At 40.7% G+C, this 22,208-nt stretch overlaps 1 protein-coding gene across 1 annotated transcript; it reads left to right on the top strand.

Annotated features, from left to right (window-relative positions):
- Nucleotides 1-7,600: 7,600 nt before the first annotated feature.
- On the top strand, nt 7,601-21,574 carry IL20RB (interleukin 20 receptor subunit beta; the record flags this gene model as incomplete). Its single annotated transcript, XM_082490721.1, has 7 exons — nt 7,601-7,688; nt 13,188-13,314; nt 14,042-14,232; nt 17,059-17,183; nt 20,234-20,384; nt 20,704-20,849; nt 21,449-21,574. The coding sequence occupies 7 exons, from the start codon at nt 7,601-7,603 to the stop codon at nt 21,572-21,574; spliced, it is 954 nt and encodes a 317-aa protein (XP_082346847.1).
- Nucleotides 21,575-22,208: the final 634 nt, after the last annotated feature.

The following is a 22,208-nucleotide window of genomic DNA, read 5'->3' as shown; positions in this document are numbered from 1 at the left end:
ATCCCCATCCTTTTGTATATTGTAATAATATTTGTAAAGGGGTAAAAAGCTATTGTCTATAATAGATTACCACAGGCATTTTAACAACATAAATCTTTGTTTTGAGGGTCTTCCTTGAAAGTTAGCTCTTCTGCATATCATAATAAAACATTTAATAAAAATTAAATACATTCCAACTTGTTTGGTAATCAGACCAAAGCAGTGCATTGTACAAATCAAATTGGAAGCATTAGATAGAACCATTATTTCCCTTAATTTTCACTCAGTTATCTCAACATTCTGGTGTTAAGCTCAGATCATTCATTTGTGGTTTTGCTTTGTACTGTGAGCAAGACGTACTTGCTTCTTCAAAGGCCCTGTTTCCTACTTCACTTTATAGGAAGTCCCTTCTCCCAGATCTCTGTACCCCTGTTGATACAATTTTAAATTATGTCAGCAGAACTCTGTAAACTAAACTGGAAGAGGAGCAGAGCTAAAGTTCTCCTAGCTGGCATGCTGTAACACCACAAGCCGCTCCCTTCCTGACCTTAGGAGCCACAGGCTCAGGAACTTAACACATCACTCACTTATTCTGCAGCACAATCCAAGCCATGGTCTGTCTTTCAGCACAGAGTGAATAACTACGTCTAATAGCCAGTACAATGGTTCAAAGTTATTCTGTTTTAAAATATACATTGGTTCCTTCTGATGTAGGTTTTAGGAAAACTTATGCAGAGCACCAAGAGAAGAAATGGTCATTGCTGAAAACATGCAGCATAATGCTTCAATACCAGAACACCAAAGTACTTTCATGAACCTACATACTATTCCTCACATTTCTTCTGGAAGTTACAGCCTCCACCTAAAGTTTCACTCCCTCATGTATAATTGTGTGTACATTGCTATGTACAGTTAGATGCCATCTAGACTTCACTAAGTATATAGAAGCAGCCTCAGTGAAGGGTTAATAGACCCTTGCATGTGAAATTGAGCATATGAGTTCCTTTGGGATTACAAGCATTAAATACAAGTGATTGTTCTCCTTTGCTTCACTCTGATTTCAGGGATTCCGTGTATTTTAACAAAGGAGATCAGGTGTTTGGTAATGACCATACAAACATAAAAATGACATTTTGAGCTTTTGGCCTTGTTTTTAAACAGAATTATTAGCTTAGCCTATTGACAGTATTCACATATCTGCTGATGTGTAAACTCCTGCGAGTCCATCTTGTGTCCCATACTGGGACTCTCTAATACTCACAGAGAAAATGCTCATTGAAAGACCAAAGGAGAGAATCAGACATTCTGAGTACTACAGCAGCACCTCTTGTACTTGTGTTGTCTGTATTATACACTGCCATTCAATGGAAGGAGCAAATTGATACCTATATAGTTGGAAACATGAAAGAATATAGATGAAAGTCTTGGGAGAGAGTTGGATGAATAAAACCCATAGTTTTGCTATTTGTCTAATTACGGGAAAACAGGACATGACATTTCCTGAGTCCACTTATTTCATTGAGCACTTAATTCTTTGTTTTCCCACTTAAGGCAATATTTGCAATTAGTGTCCCAGTTTGGAGAAAGCTTCATATTACCTGTATGCCCAAGCCCATAAGCAGCTGTGAAAGCATGGCACTGCAGTTTTTCCAGCCATGTACTAAGGTTGTCCTTCAAGACTTCTCAATTTAAAGGGCTATTTCAGGGATATATTGTCTGTCCTGACCAAACTTCTTCCCTATAAAGAGCTTTGAAAATGTTTTATAGATTTAACCACAGCCAGGAATTTCTTTCAGGTAGTGCTATAATTTCCCTTTGAAGAACTTAAAATCGTGCTTTAATATAGTACTTCTCCCTCTAGTCATTTATTTTCTTCTGTCAGCCTTGTTCCCAACTCATAAACAACAGCAGTAGTTGGTATGCCACTGAAGTGCAGTGTAGAGATACCTGATTCAGCCAGATCAACATAGCTTATTTACCAGCAGCAGGAAGCTCAGCAGCTTATTTATACTGATGCTCAGCTATGTTAGTTGACACTGAGCTTTGCATTGCCCAACAAAATAGTTGCAGGATCATAATATTCACGACCAGCTCAGCTAACTTAAGCTACTTTTCAACAGCACTGCAGTCATGTGTCTCCAAAAACAATGATTTTGAACTATGAGGAAGATGGAATAAGAGCAATTTCTAGAAATGTTTAAAATAATGACAATGAGCTGCACACTGCTTTCCAAAATATGTGGGTTTTTTCTCCTTGCTATCCCATGTAATGGTTTCACAATGTTTGTAAATTCTTAAACAAATGTTCTGTAATAACAACAAAGTCCTGCAGAAGTCTACAGAAGACAGTCTACAAACATGTTGGTCAATTTTGCAAGGCTTCAAGTATTCAGCTAATCAGAGGGAATCTCTTCTTCAGTGATTGTGTTCAGATAAATTACCTCTTTCTAAACTATTCACATTTATTTAGGTTCTGCCACAGCTTGGCAGCTTAAACTTATCACAAAACATAGGTAAATAAATCAGTGATTCAAATGTTTTAGCATCCACCAGGATATCTAAGTATAACAAAGGCTGTGATAGTTACATAAAACCATGTCCACTTGCTTTTCAAATATGACTGAAAGCATTCTTTTCACATTGTCACCTGTGTCTTCTCTTTTCTGTTTCTTCAATCCATTTTCCTTGCAAATAACCACATGTGAACAATCCAAATTGAATTTGGTATGGCTTCCACAGTATTGCTTATTTGCAGTAAGTGATAAGAGCCATAAATTAATTTCAAGTCCTTTTCTATAATTCACATGAGAACCAGTGTCACTATGTATTTTTTGCCTAAATCTGTGTTCCAGGAGTAAGGTGGCAGTTCTTCATGCAGTTCTTCATGCATTCTCTCAGTTACCTGTCAAACCTCTTCTCTCTTTTCTACTCATAACAGGTGAGCAGGGTACTTAATAATCTGGTTTCCTACAATATCAATGATGCACTTTGCCAGGGCAGTGTTACCTGTTCTCTAAAGCAGAACAGATTCCTAGCCAGACCACTGATTCCTTACATTGAAACTTGAGTTTTCAGTTCCATGTCGCAACAAACCCAGAAAGCACTCTGGAAGCACATGTTCATCCATTTTTCCCTTAAGCTTATTTTATTTGGCAAGTTTTAACAAGGCCCTCCAGTTCACATTTTGTAACTATGCCTTTTTACTGTTTGCATCTTATCTGAAAAAGCCAAGCAAAGAGAACAGGTCTCTGTCATCACTGCTTTAGATACAGAAAAGATTTGCCCAAGACTCCAAGTTATATACAAGTTGTCTCTGTATATCTTTTGCTGGAACATTATTCTTGGCTACCACAGTGGCAATAGTCCCAAAAGTCTGTCCTCAGATGCAGGACCGTTCATCACTGAGAACAGTCTGTCAACTTCTTATTTCACCCAATGCACATCTTTAAAAGGATTTTCCTCAGAAAGAATTTAAAAGATACAGATTGTTTGTTCTCATAAGGAAATCCAAGCGAGTATTCTTAGCAGTTATCTCTTTGGCTATCAATAATTCCCTCTCAAGTTCTAGCAACGCACATTTCAAACCCATTTCATATACATTCTCTCTTCTTGCAACTAATTGCATAGCTCAATTTTGTAACTACTTCTTCCCCAGCACACTTGGTTTTTCTCAAGCTTTCTTAACCAGTTCTGTGATTTCCATTCACCTAGCAAAGCTGTTACACGTATTAGCTAGCCTCACAGCTAAACTTGCTGTGATTTTCTGAGAATGTAAACAAACCGATCAGATTTGCATATTTTGCTTTGATATCCTTCTAAATTGGGTATTCCCTTAGGAAATGTTGACAGCAAGCCTTGTGTGTGTAAACCTCCTTTTGGGTTTTGAGCAATATTTTTTTTTCAGAATAGTAGCAAATAATTCAACTGTTTTCCTTACCTTTTGCATTATTGCTGATTTCCCTTGTTTTACAAACTGAATTGTTGCAAATATTTTTGGCAAATGTCATGACCTATTTTAGAATTCCTCTGTTCAATCACACATATTAGAAACAGAACTATACTTGCAGGCCCTAGGGCACTCAGTTTTTCCTCTTGCCGCTAGTGGCAGCTTTTTTTTTCTTGTGAGCTGCTACAAAAATTGTTAAAACAATGGCAAATTCCACAGTTTCTCAGTACTTCTCAGTCTACCCAAGTATTAATAAATCAATATATTGCAAATTTATTTTAGGAGTCCACATTTGTATCAAACATACCAAAAGCTCAACTCTGTTTACGTATTGTGCCAATTTCCTTTCTGTCCAGCTCTCTGCTATTTCCTGGCAAGGTTAAGCTGGTGGGTGACTTAAAACAGCATGGCAAGGGCTGTACAGTTTCTTTTTTTCTGGGTGTAGATTTTGAGTATCATCAAAATTCTATTAGTTGAGTTTGATGGAACAGAATCCCATATCTGTCCATCTCCTGAGCCAGTGATGGTGATGCTGGTGGTAAACTGTGCTAAACTGACCGTCTGAACAGCTTTGCAAATTTTGCATTGATTTGTATGAGCAAAAATAATCCAGAATACCTCCAAAGTACGCAACTGTTGGCAATTACCCAGAGTTTCTTACTGATCTGCTTCCAGTTCTGACTGACTTCTACTGGTCTGTGAATTTTTAATCTTTTTTCTCAGTGTTTTTTCTTAGTGCCTTAAGTTGTTTTAATTAAGTCCAGTGCTTGTTTTCTGATGAAAAATCAGTTTGCTTATCCAAGATCACAAATATGGGAGCAAGAAAAGAACTAAATCAGGTCTCTGCATTCAGTCTTACTGGCATAACTCCTGGCCGGAATTACCTGAAATACAAGACAAGCATTACAAACTGAAGTTGATCGGACAGATGTTTATCTCTAGAAAGACATGCTTAATAACTTTTATCTTTAGAAATACATGCTTAATAACATAAAAATATTTCACCAAAAGATTAACATAACCATAATTGTGAAGGAAAAGTTACCAAAACATTTGTTTCATCAAGTTCAAAATGACTTGTATAGCTGATAACATTCTGAAAGTAAATGAGTAAAATTGAAAAAGCAATTCTGTCTCTTTCAAGCCAAATATTTCCAATATTTCCATACAGCATTTCAAAATAAGGGAAAATCTCAGAAGGTATTTTGTCACTTTTATTCTATTGTTGCTGTAATCCGAATAATCACTTCTGTGCCAAGCCTCCTGTGTTGCATAACTTAGCCCTGCGTATGCACTACCTTCAACTTCCACCTCAAGTTTTCTTTAGATGCCCTACGAATCCATTTCTATGCTGATGTCGTGCCTTAGGTGGCTATAATCAAGGAAGGAAATATAGTATAATGTTACTATAATTTTCATTTTAGAGGCTTGCTGATAACTCGGGACAGCTGCAATCCTTATGGCAGGCTCACTCCACCTCTTTTATTGCTCATCACTGATTAACTGTGATATGGGGCTGTATTCATTTTCCCCACCTTTGAAAAGGAGGCTGACGGGCTTACAGACAATGAGAAATCTTTGGAAAGGAAAACTTCTAGCTGTTCCAGATTCCAATATATTTCCTGCAAGCTGTACACAAACTCTTTTCTGTGCATCTGTTTCAGTAATAAAGTGAATGGTATGAGGCATAATTCAATACAAATCATGTGGGTTTTGAGATACTTCTCAACTCATGTCTGAATATTTAATCAGAGTGTATACATCCCCACATTTATGGCACCACGAGATATAAGCCAGTGAAGAATCAGATATGCTACCCAGGCCTAATCGAATGATAGCTCAAAACTCAGTATTGCCTTATTTATACCTTCTTGCTACAACAAAAGAACAGATTTTTTTTCAATTGACAATTAAATTTTGCCTTTCTTCTGCAGATACTTATTTTGCTTTCCAGCAAAAGCATAGTATCCTATTGCTAATACTGTTATTAAACACATCCATGTTTTCTTCTTGGACATTGCATGCATTTCACAGCAATAATGAAGTTACCACAATACCCACCTTCTGGTTCTCGGTACAGACATTTGATAAAAATAATAGGAGATTGGGATAATGAAGAGCAAGAAGATGGAAGCTTACCTGAAAGATATGAAATACTTTCAGAGAACATCCTTCTCCGTGGAAGGAAAATATTCCCATGTTTGGGAAACATACAGAAGCATGTGGCTTTCAGTGTGTCCCAAAGATGGGAGGAAAGAACGAAAAGGAAGAATGGAAGGGACAAAGGAAGGAAGGGAGGGAGGGAGCGATGGAGGAAGAAGGGAACTGAAAGAAGGATAGAAGGAAAGAGGACAAAGAACAAAGAAAGGAATGAAGGAGGAAAGCAAAGGGAGGGCAGAGAAAGCAAAGGCAGGAAGAAGTGAAAAAGAGGGAAAGAAGGGAGAGGATGGAAGGAAGGAGCAAACTTTGGGATGTTGCTGCTTGTGCTGTTCCTGCATGTCTGAGAACCTGGAGAGCTGTGACTCACTGAATACTAATTTTATTCGTTCATAAATAAATAAAGATCCTTTCTTTCCTCAGAAAATATGGACTAAACATGTTTTGACAGATGCCTTTAGTTCACCACTGAAAAGAGTAGGCATGTATTTGCTATTAAAAGGTATCAGAAAGGAATTTAAAGAAATAAAGCCCCCTTTCTAAGGTGACAAACTGTAAGGAGGAGGAAGAGGTTTCAGAGCAGAGATTTCTAATACTCGCTTTCATCAGAGCTAAAAGTATTTGGTAAGATTTTTATTTTTTTTCCCCCCAGTATCTGTACAGTAAGAATTTCATTTAATTTAAATGACCTTTTGCAGAACATAAAAAGCTTCCACCTAAACTTTGTCTCCCTTGACCTCTGAAGAAAGCAGCCTCACAAGCACAAAGGTAGCTGCTGCTGCAGCCTTGGAGCCAGCAGGCGGTTTGGGTTTCTGAGAAGGTCTCAGAGCTACATGCAGGTGAAGAGCCTGCCTTTGCTCAAGAGATGAGATGGAGAGTAATGGACCTTGGAAGATGGAAGGACCTTGGGATACATGTGCCAGCACCAAATCAGATCTGAAAACAGAATATCCTCCTAAGTACACACCCAACACAGCTGCCATAAAAATAGTATTTGAAGATAAATTGGAGCACACAATTCCCTTCTGCCAGCCCAGAGGCATGCAGTCCTTCACTAGTCTTTTGTGCGAGGTCTGTGGTTGCAGGCATGCCTTAGTAATACTGGGGAACTTCCCTGGTGTTTGGAAGCATCAGGATTTATCTAGTTTGGGGGATGTGCAAAACCCCAAGCATTTACAGCTATGTAAACTACATGTACATATCCAGTGAATCCTGTTTCCTCCTTATAGTGTCTTTGTTTAACACATATGATTGCTAACTAAGTGAAACAGGGTTATGCCATCTAGTTGAGCAGTTGCACAGACCTGTAAAGAAATGCTGGCACCAGATTACCCAGGCACTCCCTGTAGCTACACCCTTACAAACAATGTATATACGTCTTTGGCATTGGTGCAGACAGGCGGAGAAGTGGTATTTGCAAAATTCCCCCAGAGTCTCCACTTCGTTCACATCATGACTGGCTCAGATAGGTCTCCCTGTCTAGGAAGGGAAATTTCTGAGCTGCACAACAGGGTATGAATGTGGGAAAAAGCGAAAAGCGTGAGCAAAATGTCACGGAAGCTCATCTGCTTCTTCCTCTGCACTCTGATCACGCCAGATCTTACAGGTAAATGGCTAAAATATCTTCAGTTGACTTAAGTCAGAAGACGAAGGGGTTGTGAGAAACATTCTCTTGTCCTTTTGTTAAACATGCCTCTGCAAAACTTAAGCCAAATAGTATGAGGTCAGGTGATCTTGAATTTTAATTTTGTTGAAAATTAATACTAGACTAAGCACATGAAAAAGACAATCTATAAGTTCTAAGTTCTGCAAGTCAATTCTGAAATCTAGAGTTTCAGTTTGAAGGAAATTAACTTACTAATACTGTATTTGACTCTGCTCTTTTGCTGTTCTGTGAGAAGCTGAACTTTGGAAGTGGTCTTTTAATGCTGATCTCTGAGCCCAGGGGATGCCCTGCCTGTGGAGTGGATGCAGGGTCAGGCAGAAGGGGTATAAAGTCTTAATTAACAGCTCAGAAATGTTCACTGAGGGTCTGGGAGGAGGTTGTGCAATTTGTAATCTGCCTCTCCAAGTAAACACTAGGCTCCAAACATGTCTCCTAGAAGGAGTTTGTCCTCAGATCTCCTGACTGCACTTCAGTGTTTTTGTGATGGTCTGTCCTCTAGAAAGCAAACAGTGCTTGCCAGTGTGCTTGCATTTTGCTCAGTTCTGTCTTTCTAAACGTGCTGAATTCAGGGTGTGTCTTGCTCCATTTTGTTCTCTGCCTCAGAAAAAAAAAAGAATTCTATAGCTTCCTTGGCCAGCAAAACACTAGTTGCTAGGTATGGAAACCACTGACTCAGCATCAAGTTGCATATGCGCTGAAAGTTTATTCTGTGGAATAGGGAAGATTATGACAAATGCTTTTTAAAAGATGCAAAGCTGAGCAACTGTTCTTTAAAGAAATTTGGTTTTATTTTTACTGTATTTTTGTTTAACACCTGGCTAGTTGTGTGATGTTTCTGCACTGCAGCCATTTTGCCTGTGTAGTGACTGCCAGCCTTGCTCAGCTGCATACTCATCCAATTTTGTCTTCTACACTATGACAGACAGTAGGAGAGAAAGGTGGGATAACTTACACTGTGTCCCCCATTCTCTTGGCCTTGATGTGAAATATTAAAATTTGTGTCCGAGTTTCCTTTTTGAGCAAAGAACATTTGTCAAATGTTGATGTCCAAATCTGCCCTGCGGTCGCACAGAGCAGACAGCAGGTTAGAAGACAGTGGGTTCGTGTCTAGCCTGGGAGTCCAGGCTTTGTATCCGAGGTGCTGGGGAGAAAAACAGTCAGTTTGTGCAATTGGCAAATGCCAGAGCCTTCAGGTTAGAGTTATAGCCAAAGAGATTGTTTAGTATAATTTATTATTGTTGTCTAAAATGCTCTGTTTCTAGGACTTTAAGATGTATGGCTTTCAACTTCACCGTTTAGCTTACAAAGAAATTCCTTTAGCTTTTTGCAGTGTTACAGACAGTACTCTTTTTTTTTTGTCACCAATAATTAGGGTTTAGAATCCCTTATGAGATTGCCTTTCCCTGAAATTTCCTCAAATGCAGACAGGCAGACAATGCTCAAAAATACAATAAGCTGCTGTTCTCCAGATTCAAAAAATGAGATTAAATGGTACAATGCTTGGAATTTAAAAGACAATGCTTATCAGTACAGCAATAAGGAATGATTTCTTAACCTGTGTATACAATTTTAAGGGGTGTGCCAGAAAAAGCACGGATGAGGTAAAGCACTTTTGAACACCATGCAACACTTATTCTTCAGTTACTGTTTCTTCTTGTGTTTGTTGAGCCCCTGAAAGGAGAGGCTATTATGAGTAAGGAAGTAATTTTATTAGTGTTTTTGCAGTGTTCACTTATGTTTAACAGTAAGTAGTGGTGGTAGTAGTGATGAAGCAACAGCAAGTGATGATGAAGGAGTAGTGATAAAATGTTATTGTGTTCTATATTCACAGAGAAAGAAGGGTATCAAAATCTGTCCCAGAACAATGGAATTTTATCAGGGTTTATTTAAGGCATTTTAAACTGAAAAATAACACAGGCAAATGTACTGGACTTGATAATGAAAATTTTGGGGGTTTTCTTATTTTAATTGTAGATTCTTCAAGTTTAACACAAAGAGGAGAAAAACATTAAACAAGAGAAGTAATTCTAAATGGATATCGATTCTTTGTGTAACAAATGAAATGGAATATATTACTGACAGGGCAGGAGGCAAAACCGCAATTTACAGAGGAAATCTGGACATGTCTTTTTTTTTTGCATGAGTGGAGATGTTAGGGTAAGAGTCAGTGCCCTGGCTTGAAACACTGAAGTTTGGCTTTTCCTGTGAGGCTATTTCCATTTTGCTTGTGAATCCAAAATCAAATGGAAGTGGTACGCAGCCCTGAGCTGACAGCCTCCTCGGTCCTGCCTGCTCTCTCTGTCCAGTTGTCTCCTGCACTTTGTACAGTTGTTGTTTCTTTTCCCGTCAAAATGCATAGACCGGAGTTAATGGAGTATTTCAGTACTGAAACAACATATTTCACTATTTATACTCAGTGCTTTCCCTGTTTATATAACCCAGAATTGTCTTTTCCTCCAGTGTTAAACATGTATTTGCTTACAATTGTTTTGTGGGCTGTTGCAACAGATGGATTGGAGAAGCAATGAATATAATTTGTTTGGATATGGCACAGGATATGTTATGTCTACATCAACAGTATTTTGGAAGAACATGAAACACTCTTCCAAACTACAGCTTTCAGCATGGGTCTGGGTCCCAGGCAGAAAGCAGGGAGGGGCATCATTGCTTTTATTGCTCAGGGACCCCATTTAATTTGCGTACTAGATGAAAAGTTCTCAGGTTTTAGATTTACACCTTTTTGATTCAGTCCTGAGGGCTGTCCACTGTGTTTGCAGTAGGGCATGTTTATGCAGTTACAAACATCTCTGTACGTGCAATCAAGCAAGACATACTAAAGCTGAATCACTTTAGTGTATTTATTATTTAATTATTTAACCTTACAAGCACAAAATCTTATAATTTTTACATGTAACAGCTACACACACACTCATATATATGTATACTTATGCCCACACAGATACCTGTTTCTATATTCTTTGATTATGAAAGGTAAAGGTTATCTTTCTCTAGGGATGCACTTCCCTTCATCTGCAGGCAGATGTCCAAACTAGTGCACCATTCACGTGAACTGTATGTCCATAACACTATACCCCACCACCACTGTCTTACCTGCAGTGCTGGAGACTTAATTTTCTGACACTAAAGTGCAAACAGTCCAGGGCAGTAAATGAGTAGCTGCTGTATACTATAGGTTTGCCACAGAAGGTGTGTGGCCCTGTAAAAATCAGGAAACGTCCTCTGTAGATAACACACATGAGTATTATGGGTTTATATATCTTATTTTTCTTGGAGAAGAGTTTTTACCAGTAGCAGAATTTGTGCCCATCCTGGATCTATTAGTACAAAACAGAAACCTAAATCAGTGAACTTTTTTGATAGAGACACATATGCTGTCATTAGGCCTAGAGTTTTTCCTAATGCAAGGAAGAAAGAAACCCTAGTGTCTGTATAAGAACTTGTAGTTCAGCTGAAGTGAGATGACAGGTCTCACTGTCATGGTCACTGGTTTTGCCAGCAAACCAGGAAAACAGTGTACTAAGCTAAGCATAGGCAGGAAATGAAGATTGGTCTCAAACACATACAAAATAATCTTTGGGCCATTAAAAGACAGACAGTCTAATTCAGAACTATCATCTTCTTTTAAAATTGGTTTCTAGACAGTTTAATAAAATAGGGTTCAATACTGTTGAATACAAAAAAACATGAATACAAAAAAAAACATATATCCAAAAAGTCCTAAAGTCAAAGACTGAAAAAATTAGGAAACACTCCAGAGCAGTTGACCAGTTGATGTTCCAGAGCTGGAACATCGTTGTGTGTGTGTCATGCGGGAAAATGAGTGTCTGATTGTGAGTTGTGTGACTGGAGTCTGCTACGTAATTCACACACTTAGATATGCCAACTCCCAAAATTAACATGGGAACCAACAATACAAAGAAAAGTAGTAATAAACAATCTGAATGTTGAGGAGCATGGAGAATACAAGAGACCAAATGGGTGATTGACCTGCAGAGTGAAGGTCAATAAAGACTTTTTTTTAAAAGACAAAAAGTTCCTTGACAGTGGAATGGACTCCCCAGCCGGCCAGAAGCGATGGAAGTGCTGATATGGCTGACAGAGACTCTTCTGCTATCTAAATGGCAAGGAAGAAAGCCTCTCATCCCAGAGATACCTGACTTTTAGTTTATAAAACAGCCGAGCATTGTGTCAACAGAGCCATATAACTTATGCCAAACAATCATAAAAGAGTTGGCATCAAGGTTCTCCATATTGTTAGTGATTGTATAAAGATAGGATTACAGGGAATATTTTACGGGCAGACATAAGAGTAATGTTCTAATGCTTTAAAAGAATAATCATCATGAAAACATTTCTCATGGACTTGTCAAGCTGTTTTTGATCCTGGATAGAACAACTGACATTAACTGGTTAACTTTGTAAACACAGCTTAAAAGAAGACACCTGTTAAAGACTAATGGAAGATAGACCTTGTTAAGTGAAATAGATGTAATTAAACAGAATAATTACAAAATAATCTTTAGGTAACAGATATATTGTGATAGAACAGTTACCTTGTTTCTGGGAGAGTGTTGAAATGACCACTGCTACACTGGGTTGGTTGAAACCACTCCATCCATTCATCCCTTCCAATGGTTCCTTGGGAACCATTCCCTGCTGAGCCAAGAGAAAGCCATTTTCTTGGGACTGGAAAGTAGCAGAACAGAGATAAGTCTGTTCCCATAGTGTAGTGCAGGATGTACCGATGGGGAATCCTGCCTTCTGTGCTCTGGTCCAAACACTGATAAGGATTTTACATTAAGATGCCACAGGATAAAATTAACTACACTGTAGGTACTATCCCCTACTTACGCTTTGATGATCTCAGAGTGATGTAATAATTTAATTTATAGTCCATTGAATAAGTTTATTCCATTAAGGAATACTTTGATTACAGCGTACAAGCACTTACATTATTAGAATCCCTCAACATGAAAAAAACTGTACCAAAGCTAGGATCTTCTACAGTGTCCAGTCCAGTCAAGCCTGGAAAGAAGCAGCACATTTTGAACCATGGCATCCATTGGAACAGTCTGTAGACTACAACAGAATATCTGTTACTTGACTTCATTAAATCAAATTGGATGGCTTTATGAAAGCTTGACCTTTCTCAGTGTTTTACTGATAAAATTAAAAGCTCTGAAATAATGAAATGGCATGCTTTGCTTCTGTAAGCAGTGCTGGCCTAACTGCCGTGTCATTTGCTCTTTGGTTGTCATTTCTTCTCTGTAAAATACTTTGAAACACTGAAGTGACAGTAATGAAATGAAGCATGTGTATTTCTGATGCAAAACACAGTTTTGCACTATTCTTCTAATTTTTTTTTTCTGGTACATTCATATACCTTTTTTATTTTTTTCCTTTTGCTGGGAATTTTAGGTGAAGATGCTTTGTTGCTGGCACCTCAGAATATTTCTATTCTTTCTACCAACATGAAACACTTCTTAACTTGGAGTCCTGTGATCGTCCAGGGAGAAACTGTGAGATACTCTGTTGAGTTTCAGGGGTAACTTCTGGGTTTTTTCTTCTTCTTTGCTCTTTGAACATTGTTTACTTAGACTTAAAACCCTGCACTGTTTGGATGTCTTGAGCACTATTCAGTTCATAGGTGTAAGAGAAGTTTGATACTCCACCACTGTTATTCATAAGTGAGAGGAAAACAAATCCTTTTGCTCCCATTCTGAAACTGTTTACAGGTTAATAGATATCTGAGTAATCCAAGGTGTGCATTAAGCCCACATATGAAAATTGCCTCCATCCAAAGAATTCAAAAGTTAGGAAGATTAGCAACAGTTTATTTAGAAGAGGAAAGATAAAGCATTTGAGATTTATTCAGTATTAATCTTTTAAACATTTAACACACATTACAGGGGGTTTCTGATACATCTTGAGCTATGATTTGTATCACCGTATGACTTTGGAATTCTGGTTTACCAGGGATGATCAAGTCAAGTGAGCGGGCAGGATTCGATGCATCAACACTCCGTTGGCCACTTCCTACAATATCATGCTGCATTTGGCTTATGAACAAGCTGGGTCTGGGAGGTTTTTTCTAGATAAGATCTAAAACACACCCATACTGGTTTTATATGCTTTCGGTATTCCAGCCCCAATGTATCCCAGTGCTGGTTTTACCTGGAAAGAACTAGCTAGTAGTCTTAGTCCATGTCACAGATATATCTCCTATCAGGCTGTTGCCTGTCTGCTTCTTTAACTCTCTTTCTTTAACTCAGGGAGTATGAACGAGAGTATGCCAATGACAGCTGGATTCCCATCTGTGAATGTTCACTCATCACAGCCACAGTGTGTAACATCACAGAGGATATCTCAGCCACTGTGGCCTATAACCTGCGCGTAAGGGCGGATGTTGGTGCTAGAAGATCACAGTGGGGCACCCTGAAAGGTTTCTTCAATCGCATCACAAGTGAGTCCTGCTATTTGGCTTAAACCACATTGGTCATGTTGGTTTCTCAGAGTTCGGTGTTGAGGGATTGTTCAAAGGCATGTTTGTGTACTGTGCGTGCCACACAAAGCCCATAGCACATCCTACTTCTCAGCTCCTCTCATGCTGGGTTGGGATGTTTTACTCTTAGACAGCCATGCTATGTTCTTGGACATGAGTTCCTCCTGAGGCAGGGATGAATTTGCCAGAGCTTGAATTTCAAGGGATTCAAAGATAGGTAAGAAGACTCCAGGCATTTCTTTTGACAAGTTGGCTACTCTTGCCCCTGATTTCAAAGAGTTCTGATCAGTCAGGGTTGCTGTCAATGCTCCATCTAATCCATGTCATCTAGTCGCTTCTGAGGCTCCAGAATCTGATCCTATGGAAGCACTTGCTCTAGAGAATAGCCATGTCACCCTATATCTGCCTTATGCTGTCCTGGAAATCCCACTCCCTTCCAGACCTGATTCCCTCCTCCCATGTTGTCAGATGTATGAAGTAACCTCAGAAGAGGAAATAAAAAATGGAAAGAGAGCATCACTGCAATTCTAGCAATGCAGGGTATTTTATCCATATCCTTCCAACTCCTGCAAAGCTTGAGGCCCAGCTCAACTCAAGGATCATGTTGCAGCCTAAAATTAGCATACTATTTCTAGTGTTTCTCTGGAATCATTACCTCTGTTCTCTGAAAGGTAGTCAACTGCTTTCAGCAAAAAAAAAAAAAAAAACTGGTGGAAAACCTCTGTTGAGGTCACTATTAGAGTGCAACTCTCAGTCTGGGATAGGCAGCAGTTATCAGTTTTAGCCAGGGAAGAAACTGCTTGTCCAAGACCAGAGTCGACCCGATCTTAAACTTTCATCAGTCATTGCAAGTTATCTACTACTTCATGAGTGACCAGTCCTCACTCATACAGAGCACTTAGTCAAAGCGGTACCGTCAGAAGTGCCACTTAAGTTGGTGAGTGTGTCTCTTAGTGTAGAAGTGTTTTCTAGATGGTGCTTTAGATGAAAAATCCTTCCCTTTTCCAGGAGCTATGGTCGCACAGAGTTGAGCCGCAGACCACACTGTCAGGCAGAGATAAGGGTAGGATGTTGCTTAGCTTGACCATCTTCATGAAGAAAAGCAGCAACTTTCTCATGGTATAGTGAAGTATTTAACAGCTTGCTCCTGTATCTTAGAGACTTCAACAGAATCATCTGGCTAAGCTGTGAAAGTTCACAGGATACAGCTTGCCATGGGCTGCAATATGAATATGCATATATGGACAAATGTTTAAAGGAGAAAGAAAAGCCACTATATGTTCTTGTCCTTGTGTATTTTTACTGCTCACTTTCACTTGTCCCTGCTTTCATACTTCTTAGGAAACCTGGCATTGAGTCTGAGAGGAACCAAGGAATTCAGAGCACAGCCCATAGGTTCCATATGTGGTTCATATAGTCAGGGCATCAGCACAGCCCGCAGTACTTCTAGACTAAATAACTCCAGTGTCAAAGCCTTAGGTCTAGATACACATAAAGTATGATAACATACGGAAAACACTTTTAAAAGATCTTCCTAAAACTAACAATTTAGTCAGTCTCACTTCTTCATTTACCAAAATGGAAATAGTTGGTATCCAGTGTGCCAGCACAGAGATAAATGCTTCTGGTTGGTTAGTAGTTCCATCTTGCAATGTTCATTTGTTAATACATTTGCCCAATGCTTGTTTTTAACCTCCGAATAATGTTATCACTTTATTTTTTATTTTGAGACATCATGTTAAGCAGATTCTCATTTTTTCGTTTAAAAGTATAAAGTAGTTTTCCAGGCCTCCCATTTGTGGCACATTCATCATGAACATACTTGGATTTTATGTTTTTGTATTGCTCGATATTAATGGTAATTCACTGGATGTAAGAGCAAATTCTATTAAGAACATCTCTTCTGTATGTGACTATACATTGCTCTCTTTCCTTTCTTGAAAGCCAGGAGGTTGAAACCAGTTTCAGCTACAACAAAGTGGTAAAGAATGGCATAGATAAGTAGTGCAAATGTGATCTCTGGACTGCCTTGATTACCAGTTCACAAACGTACAGTGTGTAGTTTTATCCATGCTTGATTCTGATTGTTTCATTAATACTCCTCACAGCAGAATCCCAGACTGAATGAAACTTTGAGTATCAAAGTAAGCATGAAGCAAATCACCTAAAGATTTACTTGCATACATTTACAAAAACTTAAGTCACAGCAGGTTATCAGCCCGAGTCTAAAACCATGTAGATACTGAAAGAAAATCAGGATTCATGCAAACTGCCAGAGTTATCCTGAGGCTCATATTGCTTTTTCCTTCACCTTTGAATAACTGCCAAAATTCCCATGAAGAAGCAGTGGTTTCACAGCTCCTGTTCTGTATGTTAGTGCTAAGCTAATGCCCAGGAGCAGAAGAACTGGCCTGATCTGGTGTCTCAACTTCTGGTCGCCCAGCTGGTTCTGCTACTGTTGATCACATGGGACCCTCAGGCCAGACACTTCCTCCACTGGAGAAAATTCAAAACCTTTCAAGTTCTGTGCAACTCGGCTATTGCCAAACTCCTGATTGCAATGCCACTCATGGTCCTCCTCCTGCTCAAAGTCTGCTACTGTATCTCGACACACTGGGAAGTAGAGCAGAGAGAAGTTGCTGCCCCACTGAAGCAACCAGCTATTATTCCAGACTAATGTTACTGTGGTCATAATGGGAGCTTGTCTTCCTCTCCTAGCTGGGAAAAGGAAGACAGTTTTTAAGGGTTGCCTCTGATGTGATAATGGTGCTCTCTCTGTGTTGGCAGCTTCCCTGACCCCACCTCTGATGAAGGTCATAGCAGATGGGTATCATTTGCTAGTGGAGCTGGAAGACATGGGGCCTGCGTTTCAGTTCTGTGTTCTCTATTGGAAGAAGGGCCAGGAGAGTAGGGTGAGTTTTACCTTCGGCTTTTGGGCAATAACAGAGAGCCCACATACTTAGAGTGAAAGCATACAGACATTGCCCAGGACCTGTTTGCCAGTCCAAACTCCTGCTGTGAGGCTGGAGAACCTGCCTGGAGGCAGTGTGTGCCATACTCCTCTGCACACACCCATGGGTTGCTCTTACGCCCATGAGCTTGGCTGTTCTTCCCACATTTCCTTCACTGGGAAGAGGAATCACCTTAGGGACCTCAACTATTGAAAAAAAACAGAAGTCAGGAACTGAAGGTGTTTATGCTGACTTTCTTCTCTGAAGATAATTTGGTTTAGTCAGACCAAGATTAAGGTGTCATACTGAGGTGCTGACAGTTTTTTCCAGAGTTTTTTGTAAAACAGCTTGCCTGTGACAGCGAACTGTAACTTGCTTAACTGAGGGCATTGCTTACACCCAGGTAATACTGAAGCAGTGAAATCTCTGTTCCATTCAGGTCCTTTTTTCACTAGACATCAGTTTTGTTTTCTCTCCTGGGAACTTGGTGCTTCCATAGCACCTAAGAACATAAAAGTGTGAAAGCAGCCATATAAAGTCAGACCATGGGACCACCAAACCCACTATCTTCTCTCTGCCAGTGGGCAATGGAGATGACCAAGGAAGATAATAAGGAGGAAGCCTGTGTGTAATTACACTTAGATTATTTTCTGAGATTTCAGAGACACAGCTCCAGGAAATTCCTGAGCCAGAAACGGTATCATTAATAGCCCTTGATGAATTTTTGTTCCATTAATTTATCTGTTCTGGTTTTCAAGCTATGTAAACTTTTAGCATGTACAACTTCCTTAGTCAGGAGTTCTGCAGCTTAACTGTTGTGCAGTCTCAGTCGTGGTTTAGGGGGGAGAGAGAGAGAGAGAGAACAGTTATTCCCTATTCACTTTCCCCACCACTCTAATAGTTTTGTATTGTGTATCTTTTTCCAGGCCAAGGACTCCCAAACTACTTAGTAGTTCCCTGTGGAAGCCCTTCCAGCTATTTTTGCCTTTGCCAAGGTGGGCAGGGAGTAAATCTGCACAGTTCAAGGTTCAGAAGCACTATGGGTTAGCACCATAGAACAAAACAAGTCTTCACACAATTATTTTCCCAGCAATTGTTACCATGGGTGACTACAACAGAGCTGGCTGTTCCATGAAACCTGAACCCCAAGTTCCTGTTTTTGATGAGGGATGGTGGACTTTAGGTCCAGTCACTGACTGTAAAAATGAACAAAATGTCCTTTTATTACAAGATCCTCCTGCAGTTCTTCACAGTTGGATGTCATCTTTATTATTCTGAAGTGGTTTTTTAGTATCATTAACACGTATCAGTTTTCATTTTTCTTCCTGATCATCTGTAGTAATACAGTGGTGAGCACAGATCTGCATCAGTCTCCACCATGACTTCCTTCCACTTTGAGAAAGGATTAGCAATTTAACCCTACAAAAGTCTTGTCTTCTATCAGCAGGAGTAGGGCTCCCTCCCCAGTGAGGCACAGACCCACTGGGTCTGACCACAGTGAGTAGAACCAGGTACTGTTAACAGGGTCCACCACCAGCCCCAGACAAGGCATGCAATGAACCAGGCCCAGGGTCTGTCCAGGGACCCTGGCCAGGAGCAAAAAGGAGATAGGACCAGAGACAGGGCTGCGATGTACATAACAAGGATCCATCCTGGAGACAGGCACACCTCCAGCATAGCTCAGACTGGGACTGAAGGTCCTGGGCTGAGCTGAAATGGGGCTCCTGGGCCATGGACAGGAGGGTGAAGACTGGGGAGGCCAGGCAGGGCTGGTCAGGGCCATTGCAGCCTGATTAGTGCACTGAGAGCTCCAATGCCTTTTTATTCCATATCTGTTAGCTTAAGAGGCTTTTGAAGCAGATCTTCTTGACTACCTTTTGGAAATCCAAGTAAACAAGATCAACCTTGTCCATGATCTTTCTGACACCTTAGAAAGAATCATATAGGTTTGTATCTGATTGCCTTTTATGAATAAAATGTAACTCTTTTTCAATATATGGTATTAATCACCTAAACATTAATTCCAGACTTCAGAATAGTTTCTGCTAACTGGACTGTCACAAGCATCAGGTTTGCTGGTCAGTACATGTCCAGTTCTCTGCTGGGACTTTTTTTTTTAAATAATTGTCACATTGGACATGTCTGATTCGAGGTTTTTGCAAGAGGTTATACCCCAGGTGGTCATTTACTTGATTTTGTTCTTGATATCTTTTCAAGCTAATGGCCCTCTAGATCATGTTTCTATGGAGAGAAGGACTTGCCCTGCCAGGAGAGCCCTACTGGCTTGTTGGATGTGTCTCTATGTGTGTGATGCTGGAGCCTGTTCAGACCTTCTGTGAGCGCAGGCTTTGCATCTGCAACACAGCAAGAATTAGGAGCAACTAGCTAATTGTTACCTGGCCTCTCATGACTGGGGAGACTGGGAATAGCAACTTCATTTTGCTAGCAGTTAATGGAGTCCTATTTATTGCAAGAAAATAATGTACTGGTGTTCATATGCTGTTTAAGGGTTGCTGAAGTGTGTTACAGTTGCACACACCGAATTCACTTGCTCCTTACTAGCCCAGTCCATTCCCTCTCTATGCTCTAGAGTCACAGCACAGCTCTCTCACCCCTATCACAGCATGGTTCTGGCACAGGCATGATTTTGGTATTCCAGCAAAAACTCAGATCAGCCAAGACCTTAGTCATCGAGCCCTTATACCAGGGGAGTAGGTCATGGTCCAGTGTTGTGGCCCAACATCATCATTATGCCTCTTTGGCTCACAGCTCCTTTTTTCCATCCCCTCCTAACCTTCCAGATGTGTGTGGTCTTATTCTGCACTCCATTGTGCTTCCTTGTTTGCTGCTTTTCTCCCTCTCTCCTCCTATTCACACAGTCCTCTCTGACACCTCCTGCTCCTCCTTCCTTTTCTCCCAGCAAAGTCTGGGCTACCATCATGTTAGGACTCCTGTTCTCAATTAGGTCCTTGCCCTTTCTTCTGATGCTATCTCTCCTGGGTCTCTGGCAGATGCAGCGGAAGGTGGTGAAAGAGGTCAGCTCCGTGGTTCACCTGGACACCATGGAGGCAGGACCTGATTATTGTGTAAAAGCTCAAACATATGTCGAGGCAATCAACAGAAGCAGCAGCTTCAGCCAGACACAGTGCATAAGGACACAAGGTAACAGCCAGCCTTCCTTCTTATTCCCCTGGTGTAGTCATGCCCAAGAAGGATACCCCCACAGCTAACTCTTCCCTTCATTTCCACCCAAATTCTCCTGTCTTGTTTGCGAATGTGCTGCCCATTTGTTCCTTGTGGGAGGTAAAAAAGGAAGACTTACGAGTGCAGCCCCCTGCACTGGTATCCTTTCCTGGAGTGTGCTGACAAAGGATCTTGCCAGGGTGGGTGGGAAGAGCAGCCACAGAGGGTGCAGGCTGACTGAATTGTGGTTTGTCCTCACAGTCTCTCAGAGAAGTTTTGCTGCTTCTGTTATTTCTAGGTGGCACATCCATGTGGCTGGTTACTGCCCTCATCTCCTCTGTTGGCTTTGCTGTGGCTGCTTTGACCCTGCCTTTCCTTACCTGGAAAACAAGTAAAATGTTTCAGTATCTCTGCTGCCCCATTGCTGTCCTGCCAGACACACTGGTAACTTTTTTTACTGTGCTTTCTTGGTTTTTAGGGTGCTGGGTATTCACAGGAGCATAGGGCAGGCAGAAAAAGTAGACATGTGTAGGGAGCCTTGCTCATTCCACTGTGATGAGCTGAGCTGCGGGGGTCAAGCAGCCCACATGAGCTGGCTGCACGGCTGTCACTGCCTTCAAGTTAGAGCCCTGAACAGGGACGATGCTGCTGGTGCCTGTGAAGAGCAGCTTGGGAGGCATGGACTGGTCCTGCCTGACCAGCTGCTCCCCTGAACAAAACAGCTGTGTCATTGGCAACACTGCTTCATGTCCCCTGGTACCAGCACTGAGCTTCTCAACTCGTTGGTTAGGAGAAACCAGTCATCAAAACCAGCCTCTTTTCTCGCTCACTCAGGAGGAGTACATTTAAGTCAGTAGCTTAAATGTGCTGTCAAGTTCAAGTGAGAATGCAGGCAGCAGCTTTTGTGGCTGTGGGTTCCTGAGCACTGGGTCTTTGGGCAGTTGTGGCAGGAAGGATGAGAGGAACTGTTTGTGGGGAAAAGTAGAAAATAGACAGTAGCTCATCAGCTCAAGGGTGTTTGAATGAATGCATTTTTTTTACAGAAAGTGTCAGAGCCCCCCACCCAGCTGATACTGTGTGGCAGTGAAGAAGCTGAGCAATGTGATCTGATGGTGCGTGTGATGCCCTCAGAAGAAGTTCTCCGACTGTGGATTCAAGAAACGCTTTAAAGCACCCTTGAAAAAAAACAGCCTGTGGAAACAGATCTTCTAAGCAGAGCTGGCAGATTGTGCCCCAGCCACTTTCCTCAAACTGCCAATAAGTAACATGGTTTTCTTTGTGTCTAAAAGCTGCTGAAAACCACAGGTGTTGTGTATGATGAGCATGTGGCCTGCTCTGGTCCTCTTTGTAGCATCTTCATCCATCTACATAAAAAGCACAGGTGACAACTACCAGTTTCTATACTTTCCCTTCATATCCATACCCATGACCAGACATGAGTTAACTCATGCTCCCTTTACCTCTGCCAGCCACACTGATGGTCCCAAGGCAGAGCCCACCCTTCAGCCACCGGGATTGCACCAGAGCAATAAATGTGGAGCCCAGTCCCCTAGTTCCAAAACATTGCAGCCTCAATATTTTTAAAAGAAATTAAGCATCCAGTAAGAGCTTCTTAAGTGGCTAAACCAGCTGGAATGAGCAGGAAAAAAATGCTTTTAGGGCTGCAGGCCCTGACCTGAGGTTACACTCATTGATAATGAGTGTCATGTTGACAGTGACTGGGCACAACATAATAATTTGCTGCATGTGACAGATAACAGTGTACAGTGCCAACAGAACTTACAGATAGTGCTGTGAGGCATG

Source organism: Vanellus vanellus, assembly GCF_965231255.1.
Source record: "Vanellus vanellus genome assembly, chromosome: 14".
Taxonomy (NCBI): Eukaryota; Metazoa; Chordata; class Aves; order Charadriiformes; family Charadriidae; genus Vanellus; species Vanellus vanellus.
This window is presented reverse-complemented; position numbering and strand designations above follow the sequence as displayed.